The sequence below is a fragment of the Heteronotia binoei genome, chromosome 16 (genome assembly GCF_032191835.1).
Source record: "Heteronotia binoei isolate CCM8104 ecotype False Entrance Well chromosome 16, APGP_CSIRO_Hbin_v1, whole genome shotgun sequence".
Lineage (NCBI taxonomy): Eukaryota > Metazoa > Chordata > Lepidosauria > Squamata > Gekkonidae > Heteronotia > Heteronotia binoei.
Genome location: NC_083238.1, coordinates 36,026,441 through 36,042,529, shown reverse-complemented (window position 1 = coordinate 36,042,529; position 16,089 = coordinate 36,026,441). Strand labels below are relative to the sequence as shown.

At 42.1% G+C, this 16,089-nt stretch overlaps 1 protein-coding gene across 1 annotated transcript in view; it reads left to right on the top strand.

The window, feature by feature from the left end:
* The window catches only part of PDE11A (phosphodiesterase 11A), a 284,908-nt gene that overhangs the window by 219,058 nt on the left and 49,761 nt on the right, over positions 1–16,089 (top strand). Inside the window, exons 13-14 of the mRNA XM_060257021.1 lie at positions 1,689–1,798; positions 11,889–11,979. Of these exons, the coding sequence (XP_060113004.1) occupies positions 1,689–1,798; positions 11,889–11,979 (201 nt within the window). The remainder of the gene's footprint in view (positions 1–1,688; positions 1,799–11,888; positions 11,980–16,089) is intronic.

Below are 16,089 nucleotides of genomic sequence, written 5' to 3'. Positions count from 1 at the left end.
TGAGGTCATGGTAAATCAGCTGTGATTCAATGACACTTTCTGCCACTCCACCTTGTTCTTTTATACTGGTATGCCTTATTGAATGATGCTGGCATTGCAAGCCCAACATGGTAGGTCAGTGTCTTTTATCTGGCAACAAACACCTCTGACACATGAGACATTGAGTCATTATTTGGAGCTGTGCAGAAGAAACAGCAGCCTCAGTAGCAACCTCAGGGCTTTTTTTGAGCAGGAACACTGAGGAACACAGTTCTGTCTGGCTTGGTGCCATGGGATGCAGCCTAATATGCCAATTAGTTCCTTCTGGGATTGTTCTACACAAAAGCCCTGTGTAAAACAATGGTGACAAGGGGTGTGGTCTAATATGCAAATGAGTTCCTGCTGAAACCTGAATATCCCGAACTAGCCAGAACTCGACAAATTTTGGAAGCTAAGCAGGGATGACAGTGGTTAATACTTAGATGGGAGATTATCACGGAAGACCGGGGCTGCTCTGCAGAGGAAGGGTTGCTCTACAGAGGCAGGCACCTCTGCTCCTCTTCATGAAAAAACCCATGAGGTGTGGTCATGAGTCCATTGGGGTTTAGCAGCACTTTACTATTATTATTTTAGGAGAGATGGGATATTATTTTGGAAGTATGGAGTGGTGTGAGGATAAATATACTTTGGTCATCATACATCCCTTAAAAGAAGGGGAAGCCCCTTGCTATACTACTTGGCTTGTGTAAGCTTCAGATGGTTTGGGGAGTTTGTTGACCTTTTTGCACACCCACATTATTTCTAAGACACAGCGAGGTTGTTTTGCTGTTCTGTTGTAGTACAGAAGGCAGGACAGATTCACACTGCCAAGGCAAAAGGACCAGGGGTTTCATTGCAACAGCCCTGATGTATGTCTGGATATTCTCATTCCTGTGTCCAGCTATTGCCACACAGCCAGCATGGTATCAGATGGTTAATACCTTAGCAATGAGATGCCCGACATTAAACATTATATAGAAAGGAGTTGGTGAATTCTCATTCTGTTACCAAGTCTTCCCTGCCCTCCAATTGCTGTTTTCATTATGTCACATCTAACATGACACCAGTAATCACATTACCATACTGGAAGAAAACCACTCCTTTTTTTGTAGCAGGAACTCCTTTGCATATTAGACTATACACCCCTGATGTAGCCAATCCTCCTGGAGTTTACAGTAGGCCCTGTACTAAGAGCCCTGTAAGCTCTTGGAGGATTGGCTACATCATGGGGTGTGTCCTAATATGCAAAGGAGTTCCTGCCATAAAAAAGCCCTAGAAACCACTCCCATGGTCAGTAAATATTCAGTCACTGACGTGAGAAGAATTGGCAACAGCAGCATTTTGCCAGTGGGCTTCCTTGTTGTGATGTCATCAAAATAACACTGTTATCTGGAGCATTTTTAATTGCAGCTTGGCAATACTCTAATAATGGTCGTGGCTCTAATGTTAGCTTTTTGTATGGATAAGCTAATATATTGCAGAAAGGGGAAAAAAAGATTCCAGTTATAATTATCCTTTTAATCTGTATTGTCAAGGATCTGAGATACTTTGAACAACGGAACTGTTCCTATTCAATTTTATCGTTTTAAGTATCCAATTTTATCATTTTTAACCACGTCACTGGATGCTGCTTTCACTTGAGGTCACCAATATTGTTTTTCTATTTTCAGACAGCAGGATTCCAGGAGATTCTGACAGAAATTGAAATTTTAGCTTTGATTGTGGGATGTTTGTGCCATGACCTTGACCACAGAGGGACCAACAATGCCTTTCAAGCCAAGTATGTTCTTTAATTCTTATTACTTTGTCTTCCATATGAGAGCTAAAGGTGTCAAGGGTTGTAGAAGAAAACATTAATTTTAAGGTGCCACTGAAAGGCAAAGTATTCTCATGTTTTGCTTTAAGAAGGGCTATCCATCTTGTAATTCCCTGTTCTTTTTTCCCCCTCTTTAAATTGCTCTTTAAAACAGCATGATACCCTTTTGTATCATGCTGTTGATTTGGCTGGGTCTGTGTGAATTTCTGTATAGTATGCTATTCTGATTTTTTTTAAAATAAATCTGGATGATCCGTTGGCTCGATTCATTTGATATATCTGTGGATCCCAATATAGGGAGCATTAAAAAATTTCCCTTCTGTTTTCTGTATCACCCTCTCATGAAGGTTTTTTCAGGCAGCATTAAGATAACCAGTTGCATTCACAACTGAAGTAAGCATTTTTTTTTTTTTTTTTGCAAACTGCACTTCTAATATTGGTGCAGAGTGTTGGCGAAAGAAGGGCTCTCATCCATGGCTAATGTAGGTGATTGTTAATAATTTCTCTTCAGCTTACTTCAGCCTCTGGAACAGAAGATTTGCTCTAGATCCTGTGTGCTCTTTTTTTGCAGGGCAATAACCTGGCATTCCTCTGAGTCAGTCTCATTAGAATTAGAGGCCCACAAGTCTCCCTAACAATAATAACCTGCCTCAAATGGTTCTCAAGTTCCTGTGGCTGAGGGCCAATTTCTAGGGAGCTTCTTGTAGAACTAATGTAATTAGTATTAAAGAGCCAGTTTGGTGTAATGGTTAAGTGTGCGGACTCTTATCTGGGAGAACTGGGTTTGATTCCCCACTCCTCCACTTGCACCTGCTGGAATGGCCTTGGGTTAGCCATAGCTATCACAGGAGTTGTCCTTGAAAGGGCAGCTGCTGTGAGAGCCCTCAGCCCCACTCACCTCACAGGGTGTCTGTTGTGGGGGGAGAAGATATAGGAGATTGTAAACCGCTCTGAGTCTCTGATTCAGAGAGAAGGGCAGGGTATAAATCTTTTATAGTATTTTGTGCCAGTAGTGAAAAAGAAGAAATGGAGCCACAACATTTGAGAAAACAGAGATCCTATTCCAGCCCTAAGTAGATAAATGTATAAGTACGTTTCATGGCAGGGTGTTAGCATGCATTTAGTCCTGTAAGAGTTGTGCTCTGTTCAGCCTGTTCTTTCTCATAGCTCTTGTTCCTACTAAATTGAACATCTTCTTGAGCTGCTACATATACTTGGGGATCATCGTGTAACCCCAGTACTTGCTGGTATAAAGCAGAGTCCTGAGCTAAGGTTCAGAGGCAAATTTGGACGAAACAGAACAGCTATATAAAGCAAGGCAAGGACATGGTTGAATTATGAACAGCACCACAGTGGACTGTTACGTAGAAGTTGTGCACTGCGAGCAAAAGTCCTTACAGTGCTTCTTGCACTGCAGTTATTGAAGTGACTACAGGGGAAGCAGCCTGAGTAGCTACTTTCGTGTCCAGCGGGCAACTTGTGATGAAGCGCTGCAGTTCATCGTGGTGCAAAGTTTGTGGTATCGATCCTGCTCATTCTTCACTGTGTTGACTGGAGCATCCACACTGAGTCAGCTACTCTGCCTGCCATCTGCAGGTGTCAAGAAAACAGTGGTATGGAATCAGATAGACAGAACGAGTTAATCTACAGCGTGGTCCTAAGCACCCTTCCAAGCCCATGGGGACTTAGAAGGTAACTAATTCTCATTAGAACGGCACTGCTAGTGCCCTAAATCTGATCTGTGCATGCCAGACTTAATATTCGCCCTCTAATCAAAACTGGCAGCTTTTACCTTGTCCCAGAGAAGGCAGAAAATGGACCATATGCTCAGCTGCGAAGCATTTTCAAACAGCAGATATTGGCCCCAGCATGAAAAGCAGAGTGACTGTGTTTGATGCACTGCAGATGTCTGTAATGGGAAGGATGGATTATGTTCACCTCGCTGCATTCCTCTTGAATTGGAGGAGAAAAGAGCTTTTGCTCTGTTAGTCTGGAGCTGCAAATATGGTAAAGAACTAAAATGTGCCCTTTGGTGCCTGATTTTTCACTGAGGTGGCCACTTCAGATTGCTTCGCATTCGTGGGAAGGGCAGGCTAAAAATCGAACAAATCATTGGAGAAGAGTTCTAGCCTGACCCTTTCCCTGGCATGCCAGTTTTTGTATGTGCAGAGAATTGTGCATGCCCAAATTGCTGAGTGTGAAGTCTCCTGCTGTGGTTAGAAGTGGTGCAACCAGAGCTTTTTTTTGTAGCAGGAGTTCCTTTGCATATTAAGCCACATACCCCAGATGTAGCCAGTCCTCCAAGAGCTTACAGGGCTCTTCTTACAGGACCTTCTGTGAGCTCCAGAAGGATTGGCTACATTGGGGTGTGTGGCTTATTATGCAAAGGAGTTTCTGCTACAAAAAAAGCCCTGAGTACAACCCAGGCAGAAAGTTACTGCCTTAGTGAGGAATTTCTATTCTGTAAGGCCTTTGAAGTTAAGTTGTTTGAGTAAACTGTTGCTGGAAATCTACTTGCTGTTTTGTCATCAATTGATAGCTTTAATTAACCACCTTAACTATTTGATTGCATTTTATTAGTTTACGGAAGTCGGAGATCCCTCGAGGTCCAAGAAGTGGGATAGACCTTAATACTTATCTATTTAAAATATTTGCAGCCTGTCTTTCTAGTCAGAAGAGCACTCAAGGTGGATTACAGGTTAAAAACAAGCGCACAAGTAAAACAGAAATGTATACAGATGAAGGGAAAAACTAAGTGAACAAACCAATACGAAACCAGTCTGCTTCTGTGACCTGCCATCTATTTGTATGTTGTTTGTTGCAAAAAAGGATATTTGCTGTCAAAAATAGTAAAATAGGAGTCTTCGACGTGGTGCCCCATGGCACCTGCCAGCTCCTTTCCTGGTACACACTTAAGTGTTTGCAGAAAGTGGGCAGAGCCAGATGCCGTTTTTGCCCAGCAAGGTTTTTGCTTGGCTGTGTAGATTTTTAAAATGCTGCTTTGGCCACAGCAGCCACCATAACATGAGAATCTTCACGACATGACTTAAACTAAGTTGTGCGCTTGGAAGAAAAGATATTCATTTTAAAAGGCATTGTCTTAAACACAGCTTCTGCTTGACATGTTGAAGAGTTACTGTTAGAATTATACAGCATCTCACTCCCTGACATTTTAGTGGGTGGCTCTGCTTCCTGTGGCAGCCATTTTGTCAGAATTCCAAAAGTGCCCGCAGACTCGAAAGGGTTGAATCATTTGAAAAAGGAACTTCATACAAGTGATTCTGCGGAAATGGTTCTGAATCCCAGAGTAAGTTGCTTGCCCCTACCTTTAAATTATAATTACTGCCAGATTTTTCCATTATAACTAAATCTGATTAAATTATGAACTTGCCATACAAATGTGGGGTGTGGGGGAATGTAAAGCCTACAGCATTTAATAATTAAGAGCATTGAAGCTGATTGGACCTTTTTGGTGGTTAATTAAAAAGAGACAGAGGATGGTGATATTGAAACCTGCCTCGAAGGCATACACTTTCTAACAAATGACTTCCTTTGCTAATGCAAAAAGTGTGGGGTGAGCTGGAGTTTTTCAGCTGGGATGGGAGAAGCATGCTCTTCATATGTCCAAGTGCCCTACCATTGGACAACAACAAGAAGAAGAAATCTGGGCTGGTAAATGCATCTTTTAAAACCTTTTCTTAAGAGAATGAAGGCAATATGTAGTGGGAGGGGCTCATGCTCCCACCGTGTGAATGTTATTGTATGTGCTTTGTTACCTGGGAATTGGTATTGAGTTGCTAAAATAACTTGAATATTAAAGCAGGATTCGAATTCAGTTGCACCTTAGAGACCAACAAACATTTTTTTATATAAGCAAAAAAATCTTTTTGGTCTCTAAGGTGCTACTGGACTCAGGGCTTTTTTTTTTTTTAAGCAGAAATGCACAGGAACACAGCTCCATCTGGCTTTGTGTCAGGGGTGTGGCTTAATATGCAAATGAATCCCTGTTGGGCTTTTTCTACCCTAAAGCCCTGTGTGAAACAATGGTAATGTCAGGGGGTGTGGCTTAACATGTAAATGTGTTCCTGCTGGGCTTTTTTTACAAAAAAAGTCCTGGTTCTACAGCAGGTTGCCGTGGCTTTCCTCTGCAACTAGAACATTAAAGTGGAAATCTGTTTTGAAAGGAAGTCAAGTTTAGATCCCTGAATCCAGAGTGGTGGAGATGGGTATCACAAAACATCCAGTGGTAATACAGCAAATTACAGCTCAAATAATTTGACTTCTTTTATTGAAAAAATGGCTACCCTTCCCCTGACCGGTTTCTTCTGTTAGAATGAAGTATACTTTGCCTTTTTAAAACATAAAGAGGAATTCCATCAGTCTGTGGCTGTCTCTTATTGTTTGTGGTCCTTGGTATTCCTAAAAAGCAGAGCTTTTTTTGTAGCAGGAACTCCTTTGCATATTAGGCCACACACACCTGATGTAGCCAATCCTCCTGGAGCTTACAGTAGGCCCTGTAATAAGAGCCCTGTAAGCTGTTGGAGGATTGGCTACATCAGGGGTGTGTAGCCTGGTATGCAAAGGAGTTCCTGCTACAAAAAAAGCCCTGCCATAAAGCCAATGCAGTCTTTCTGTGATCATTTTAAGTGCAGTAAATACTTCGAATGATAAGCATGTTGTGACATACAGTGCCACCCTAAGCAAAATTACACCATTCTAAGCTCAATCAAGTTAACGGGCCTAGAAAGCTGTAACTCTGCATAGGATCTTTTGTCTTACATATTGCTGGCAATTTTCCTAAGCTCTTCCCCCCTCCCCACTTCTAAAATCTGGTTGTCTCCCACCCCACCCCCCTGCACTTCAGTTTCTCAGTGCCAGGTTGAGTGTGATTGAAAGATCAAGAGGTGTGTGATTGAAAACAACATTACGGCTCCCTGAAATTGCTCTGATCATAGACTTCTGCGCAGTGTTCTCTGGGGATGATGTTTCCGACTCATTCTCTCCTCCCCCCCTTCAGCTGCCCCATGATGATTAAATATCACTGCTCCACAGCTTTATAACATAAGCTCCTAGGAGACTCCGCCTCGTTGTTCCCAGCATAATCTCTTATACACATTTAAAGGGGGGAAAAGAACAAACAGACCCCCATCTTGTTGCTTTAGAGCTGCATCCCAGAAGTTAAATACTGGTGCAGATTAATCTATGGTGACAGTCAAATCCTATTGAATCCTGTTGCCTTCCACCATCACCCAACAATTCTCAGCTTAGTAATTACATTTCATACGTTTCCCTTTAAGGATTCTTCTTAGCATTTTAAACAATCTGAGATGTATGAAGCTTCAGCAGAAGAAGTATGTTTAAATAAATGCATCTTAAAAAAAAAAAAAGTGGTAGAAACTTGGTGCTAATTTTTCCTTCTGTGCCATGCATTCTGTTCCAGTGTCTTTTTTCACTGTATAGAATTATTCATATAGCATACTACTGGCTACCCTAAGGATGAAATCAGAATAACCGTTCACTTTATACTGGCTGGTTTTTATGGAAACTTTGCTTACCTATTTTTGTTTTGTTGTTTGTTATATTACTGAAGAATAGCACAAAACACGGAGAAATGATTCATCCACAATGTGAGACTAAGCCTGTTGACTGCAGCAGATTTAGAAGGCTATAACTCTGCATAGGTTGGCACTGTATACACATGTGCAGGCTTTATTTGTGCAGGGCCATAACACAGATGTATTCATTATTTAAGCATGTAAGAGAGGGAGATGGACACACAGGACAACAGGCATATCCAGGCATACATGAACATCCTGATCCAATTAAAGAGATCTGTGCATGTACATAGGCTTCCCCATGTGTAGCACTTACTGGATCCAGAACCCAGATCATAAATCAGATATGTATTCAAATTTACATGTGTGTGACTCTTCACATTCTAGCCCAACTACACTGTGATCCAGTGTAGCATTATTCCAATCTAACACTGTTCCATGCCCACAAATTGAAAGCAGGTAGAACTTGATCCTTACAGTGAAAATAATAGGCCATTTATTCAGATATACATAAGAACTTGAACTTGATCCTTACAGTGAAAATAATAGGCCATTTATTCAGATATACATAAGAGTCCTGTCTTATCAAATCCAGCATCCTATTTCCAACCGTGGACAGCAAAATTTCCCACAATCTGAGTGTGTGTATGTTTAAATGTATGCAGGAGGAAGGTGGCGGGCCTAGCTCGCCTGGGAAATTATAGATGTTTGTATGCAAATGCTAGAAGTGTTCAAAGTAAAATTGGTGAATTGGAATGTTTAGTGCTGGGAGAAAACATAGACATTGTGGGAATTTCAGAAACTTGGTGGAATGAGGAGAATCAGTGGGACACGGTGATTCCTGGATATAAGCTATATCGGAAGGATAGGGAGGGAAGGGTTGGAGGTGGGGTGGCTCTGTATGTCAGAGAGGATATACGGTCCAGTAAGGCTGAGATCAGAGAATTAGATTCACTTTTAGAAATGCTTTGGGTTGAAATAGAGGGCCCCAAAGGAAATTTAACTATGGGAGTTTGTTATCGCCCACCAAATCAAAAGAGAGAGGACGATTATAATATGATGGAAGGCTTAAAGATAGCGGCTAAACGTAAAAACTGTGTTGTAATAGGTGATTTTAACTACCCGCAGATTGATTGGGTCAATATGTGTTCTGGTCGAGAGAAAGAGATTGAGTTTCTTGATGCTCTCAATGACTGTGCTATGGAGCAGATGGTCTCAGAACCTACCAGGGGTGGGGCGATCCTGGATTTGGTCCTAAGTAATGCCCAAGACTTGGTGAGAGATGTAAAAGTGATTGCGCCGCTTGGGAGCAGTGACCATAATGTTATTGATTTCACCGTTTGTATAAATAGGGAGTTGTCCAAAAAGACCACCACAACCACGTTTAACTTTAAAAGGGGTAATTACACTGAGATGAGGAGGCATGTGAGGAAGAAACTGAAAGGAAAGGTACATACGGTCAAAACCCTTGAGAAAGCTTGGACGCTATTTAAAACTATAATCCTAGAAGCTCAGATAAAATACATACCACAAGTTAGGAAAGGCACAAACAGGCATAAGAAAAGGCCTGCGTGGTTAACAAATAAAGTAATGGAAGCTGTAAAAGGTAAGAAGGACTCCTTTAAGCGGTGGAAAACCAGTCCAAGTGAGATTAGTAAAAGGGAACACAGGCTGTGGCAAATCAAATGCAAGACTGTGATCAGGCAGGCAAAAAGGGACTATGAGGAGCATATTGCAAAAAACATAAAGACCAACAATAAAACTTTCTTCAAGTATATTAGAAGTAGGAAACCAGCCAGGGAGGCAGTGGGGCCCTTGGATGACCATGGGGTAAAAGGACTACTGAAGGAGGATAGGGAAATGGCTGAAAAGCTAAATGAATTTTTTGCCTCCGTCTTCACTGTAGAAGACGAGAACTTTTTGCCCGCCCCAGAACCACTAATTTTGGAAGGGGTGTTGAAAGACCTGAGTCAGATTGAGGTGACAAATGAGGAGGTCCTACAACTGATAGACAAATTAAAAACTAATAAGTCACCGGGTCCGGATGGCATACATCCGAGAGTTCTGAAGGAACTCAAAGTTGAACTTGTGGATCTTCTAACAAAAATCTGTAATCTTTCATTGAAATCTGCCTCCGTTCCTGAGGACTGGAAGGTAGCAAATGTCACCCCCATCTTTAAAAAAGGTTCCAGAGGAGATCCGGGAAACTACAGGCCAGTCAGTCTGACTTCAATACCGGGAAAGTTGGTAGAAACCATTATCAAGGACAGAATGAGTAGGCACATTGATGAACACGGGTTATTGAGGAAGACTCAGCATGGGTTCTGCAAGGGAAGATCTTGCCTCACTAACCTGTTGCATTTCTTTGAGGGGGTGAACAAACATGTGGACAAAGGAGACCCGATAGATGTTGTTTACCTTGACTTCCAGAAAGCTTTTGATAAAGTTCCTCATCAAAGGCTCCTTAGAAAGCTTGAGAATCATGGAGTAAAAGGACAGGTCCTCTTGTGGATCAAAAACTGGCTGAGTAATAGGAAGCAGAGAGTGAGTATAAATGGGCAGTCTTCGCAGTGGAGGACGGTAAGCAGTGGGGTGCCGCAGGGCTCGGTACTGGGTCCCATGCTTTTTAACTTGTTCATAAATGATTTAGAGTTCGGAGTGAGCAGTGAAGTGGCCAAGTTTGCGGATGACACTAAATTGTTCAGGGTGGTGAGAACCAGAGAGGATTGTGAGGAACTCCAAAGGGATCTGTTGAGGCTGGGTGAGTGGGCGTCAACGTGGCAGATGCGCTTCAATGTGGCCAAGTGCAAAGTAATGCACATTGGGGCTAAGAATCCCAGCTACAAATACAAGTTGATGGGGTGTGAACTGGCAGAGACTGATCAAGAGAGAGATCTTGGGGTCATGATAGATAACTCACTGAAAGTGTCAAGACAGTGTGCATTTGCAATAAAAAAGGCCAATGCCATGCTGGGAATTATTAGGAAGGGAATTGAAAACAAATCAGCCAGTATCATAATGCCCCTGTATAAATCGATGGTGCGGTCTCATTTGGAGTACTGTGTGCAGTTCTGGTCGCCGCACCTCAAAAAGGATATTATAGCTTTAGAGAAGGTGCAGAGAAGGGCAACTAGAATGATTAAAGGGCTGGAGCACTTTCCCTATGAAGAAAGGTTGAAACGCTTGGGACTCTTTAGCTTGGAGAAACGTCGACTGCGGGGTGACATGATAGAGGTTTACAAGATAATGCATGGAATGGAGAAAGTAGAGAAAGAAGTACTTTTCTCCCTTTCTCACAATACAAGAACTCGTGGGCATTCGATGAAATTGCTGAGCAGACAGGTTAAGACGGATAAAAGGAAGTACTTCTTCACCCAAAGGGTGATTAACATGTGGAATTCACTGCCACAGGAGGTGGTGGCAGCCACAAGTATAGCCACCTTCAAGAGGGGTTTAGATAAAAATATGGAGCACAGGTCCATCAGTGGCTATTAGCCACAGTGTATGGAGCACAGGTCCATCAGTGGCTATTAGCCACAGTGTATGGAGCACAGGTCCATCAGTGGCTATTAGCCACAGTGTATGTGTGTATATAACATTTTTTGCCACTGTGTGACACAGAGTGTTGGACTTGATGGGCCGTTGGCCTGATCCAACATGGCTTCTCTTATGTTCTTATGTTCTTATGTTCTAATGGTTCAACATGAACAGGCATACCATTTGCCATGGGGATGCCCTAATTATTTGCATAATCAGAAATGTATAAAATACAAGAGTATCTATTATAAGAGTATCATTTTGTAAGGATTATATCTTTGACAGGCTTCATAACAAATGAATTAAGAGACTTAGAAATCTCAGAAATCAGCAGTCTTAGCTGTGCATTACTGTGTACGTATTACTATACATAATACTATAGAACGCTCTTTGAATTAGGCTGGAAATAATAAAATACAAACTGTTGTTCAGACAGTAATCATTTCCTTTATGCCAGAATTTTTAAATAAGAGCACAGCCCTGTTCTCTATAAGAGACACACAGAGATATCATTGTTACAGTTTGGGGGCTTTTTTAACTACTCAGAAGTTTATTACTGTAAACATTTCTTATTTTTCAGCAAACTCCCAGGTTTGCGAAATGCTCTTCCCTAGACCTGGGTTGCCTCTCCTGGGTGGATTTTTTTTGATCCTTGCAGCAGAGCTGTACTTGAGAGGCAAATATATGATATTCAAACAAATTCATGAATAATAGTTGGCTCCTACTCCTGCTCTGACTTACTCTGTTTATTGAGAGTGTGAGTGAAATGACAGTTGATGTAATGCCCCACAGTGGACCAAACATGCCTGCCAAGCATTACTTACTTTGATACACAACCATGTACTTAATCAACCTATTTTTGAAGCTGTGTTTTTGGTTTTCTTGCTTGGGGCTTTTGCAATGTTTGAAAGACACAGCACTAGATTCACAATTTGTGCTGGTTGCATGTTTTTTTTTTCCAGGAGTGGATCTGCTTTGGCTCAACTGTACGGGACGTCCGCTACCCTGGAGCACCATCATTTTAACCACGCTGTCATGATTCTTCAGAGTGAGGTACAAAGCCAGCTGAATCTTTTCCTTCTCTCTTTTTTCAGTTGAAGCATATTGATTATTCATTTCTCTTACTGCCAACATGTGTCAGAAGCATTCTGGGGTTTTTTTTGTCATGTGTGTCAATGAGTTTTGTGAAACAGTGTTTTAGTAACATGAGCTCCCTGTGCCAAAGAAGTACAGCAAAGCAAACGAGCCTGGAGTATTTCTGATTTCTGGTTTATAGCTGTAGATCTGCAATATCCTAGTAAATTATTCTGTATCGTAAATGCTATATATCCTTCTCCCATAATATAGGCTAGCTGTGCTGCTGGTTTAATTAATATAGTAACTGTATAGTCTGTGATACAGTTCTATCACAGTCTTCTTGATATTCTTAGAAAACAAGTTAATCTGGTCAGAAAAACACAAGCTTTTTATTTTGTGAGGTAAAATGTTGATTGCTTTTCTTTCTTTCCTTCCTCAGCAATGAACATCCTTTTTATAGACTACAAATAGACCTTTAGAAAATAAATAAATAAATCAGATTAATTGTGAACAATCTTTCTGTTGAACCTAATAATTAAATGTCAAGGATTGTGCTTATATTCTTGTTTTATAGTTTGGTTCTTACAGTGGTTAGCAAATTAACGGTGGAATCCAAGTACTAACCAGGGCCAATCCTGCTTCATTTCTGAAGTCCGACGAGAGCAGGCTATTCTGTGCCATCCAAGTCAGACTCCTAAGCCGTTATAACCTCTTAAATCCATCAAAGGATTCAGGATTCCACTGTAGGGAAGTAGGGAGTGGAACACCACCTCTGAAGTCTCTTGCCCTGAAAACTTCATGAAGGGTTGCCGTAAGCTGGCTGTGACTTGACAGCATTTTCCGTGCACAACTGTCTAGCATAGATCCATAAGCAAAACGTTTCAGTCAGTTTTGCAAAGAAAAGGTCATGATCATTCAATACATATTCATAAGATTGCTTTCCCATTTTGAAATTTCCCATTTACTTTCATACCATACAAGTTTACGGCTGTGTATGCTGCTCATAATTTTTGAACTGCCTCTTAGCGCCAGTCTTCGTATTCTTCCTTCTGATTCACAGCTCTGTGGGACTACAGTGAACCTTCCCTTCTTCTGCCCAACCAAGTCACCCTTGAAATCTGGAGGTTTGAGTAGTATGAGGAACTGCTGTCCCATTATACTGTTTCTTGTTAATCCTGACCAGATTGATACATTTTGAACGTATGAAGCTGTCTTATTCTGAGTCAGACCACTGATTTATCAAGGCCACTTCCAGAGTAGGTGGTGATGGTCATGAGCGTAGATAGCTTTAAATGGGAGTTAGACAACAGCAACTATAGAGAGCCTCTATATCCAGATGTAGCAGATGCTGGAGTACCAGTGCTGGGAGGCAGCCACCAGAGAGGGTCTCAGCCTCTGTGCCGTTTGCCCTCCAGGGCAACTGGTTGGCTGTTGTGCGAAACATTAGCTAGACCACTGGTCAAATCCAATAATGCTGCAAGGGTCCAGCTACCTCAGATAGAATATTATCAAAATATATATTTATTATATGGTGTACACAGTGGCAAAGATTAAAAGCATAAGGTCTGAATAATAGAATGCGTCAGAGTAGCATCGGCTCTCCATGGCCTCATCTAAAGGTCTTCCACCTCACCTATCACCCCCTGATCCTTTTACCTAGAGATGCTGGGCCTTTCTGCATGCCAAGCTGATGCTCTCCCACTGCGCCATTATCCCTCCCCTTCTGAAGGGAATAAGAAGCAGAGTACATATTCGCAAGTCTCTATGTCTTGGAGTAAGAATACTATTTTGTTGCAGTCCTTCTGTTTCTGCTTGCCGCTGACATTTTCTTCATCCTGGGAACGCAATCAAATATTAGTTTGCTCTGTATAAGTAGTCAGTGTTACATAATGTATTCTGAATACAAGTTTTTTATTTCTTCAGCGCTGAACTTGGATTATGGTACAGTTGGCGTCTATTTATCTAACAGTAGAAGATGCTTTATTAATATCAGATTCCTTTCCTAAAATACTTCGGGTTCAAAATAAATTGCAGTGAAATATTTATAGCAGTTGTAAAGATCATAAAAGCTCCTCCCCACACTATGGTGGCGATGATGATTACCTTAATAGATCATTACACAATACATACATCATAAATATGTAATAAAACTCCTGCAAGAATCTTCCTTAACATGCAGTTTTAAGGGGGCCTTGCGTTAGAAGGTGAACATAGATGGGGAGATAGGTGGTCCTGTAAAGGACGGGAAAAGCAACTGGTGACAAAGACAAAAGGAGACAATGGCTGATTCCACACTAAGGTTGCTCCAGGACAATTTCGCACCAGCTACTCCATGCCGCCATTTTGCCCCGGGGCAACCCGTGATTTGCCAAGTAGCAGCGTAAACCTGTTTTTTTCAGGTTTACCCCAGGGCAAAATGGTGGCGTGGAGCAACCGGTGCGAAATAGCCAGCTTGCTGCGGGGAGAAACGGAAGCCTGCCCCAGAGCAACTTTAGTGCAGAATCAGCCGATGCTAATAAAGCAGCCAAGACAATTATGTAATGTATTAACACAGTGAAAAAGAAAATGTGTGTGGGGGTGGGAATTAGACAGGAAAAAAAAACATTGTTGAATAATATATAAATAGGAGTCTAGGAAAAGAGGTGGATTCTGGCATTCTGTCCTTCCTAAATTCTAAAGATTTACAGAGCCATAAAACACCAGGGGGGCGGGGAGAGAAAGCCCATCAGATGTTCAAAAGGTTGGAATGGACAGGAGCGGGCAGGGAGTGGGATTGCAGTGGCGGCTTTGCCACCAACTGATATGCATTATTGGAATATATGCATAGTGTCTCCATATATGCACATATGACTCTCTCCACCCAGCTGGGAATCTGATTCACTTTCACAATTGAGCAGTGAGCATATATGCACTTGTGTATGCACTTATAAGTGTGTGGGTTCTCTCTATACAAGAAAACAGGCTTGACTTTAATTTGAGGACTGCTGGACATCACCTTTCACTTAATACATCTTTGAAGTGGTACTGGTTTCCCCCCAGTGTGCTCTACTAGCTTATCACTTGAATAGGCACATGCTGGGGTTCTTGATCATGAGCAGGGCCGGTGCTACGCAGGCCAGGTTGGTGGCTGCTTGGGGCACCATATGATCACAGGGGAGGCAAGCGCCCCCCCCCAAGCCACTTTCTGCCGGCCTGCCATGGCACTTGCCCTGCGCTGCCGCCCTCCCCTCCCCTCCCCTCTCCTCTCCTGCAGGAGGAGGTGGCAGCAACAGTGGGAGAGGTGCTCTATGGGAAAGACTCTCCCGGCCAGCTCCTGGGGCTCTGGCCAACTGTCTATGTGCACACCCCTGCTCAAGTGAGGCAGGCCATCTGGGAAGAGGACAAAAAGGAAAGGCCAGTGGATAGTGGGGGTTGTTATTGTTGTTGTTATTTTTAAAAGTTCATTTCCTGGTGAATTTGGCAGTGGGGTATGACATCACAGGAAGTTGGGGAGGGGGAATTGGGGGGGCCTCGCCTAGGGTGCCAAAAAGCCTGGCACTGACCATGAGTAGATCCAGTTGTAGGTAGGTGCCCTTGACCTAGCACGGTTTACTCTCAAATTGTCCGCATATGCCTCTTTGGACATGTGGATTGTAAACTAGCAGAGGTGGATGTGCCTGAAGAACCATAGAGAAACATTAGAAGAGATACTCATGAAGACTCACAGACTCCTGAACATATATATGTGGAAGTCAGTTTCATATGTCCAAAATTAACGCATTCCACATTAAGTCAGAAATAGATGTCTGCTAATACATTTAGCTCTGTTAAGGAAGCAGCCAAAGAGCTCAGCAGTATAGTTCCAAAGGCATTTAAGGAAGGCAAAAATTAAGAGCTATGCTGTTTAATCGGTTGCATGCACCAAATGTCTTTATGTATCATTTCAATTTAGCAGGGGAGGAAAAGATGAAAACATCTTAATTACAGTGGCTGATGGAAATATTTTATCATGATTTGGGTATGAATAAAGAAGTATTTGTGGTAATGATGACAGACATTACAGAGTGATGAAAAAACCTTTAAAAACCCTGCATTGATTTTCCAACT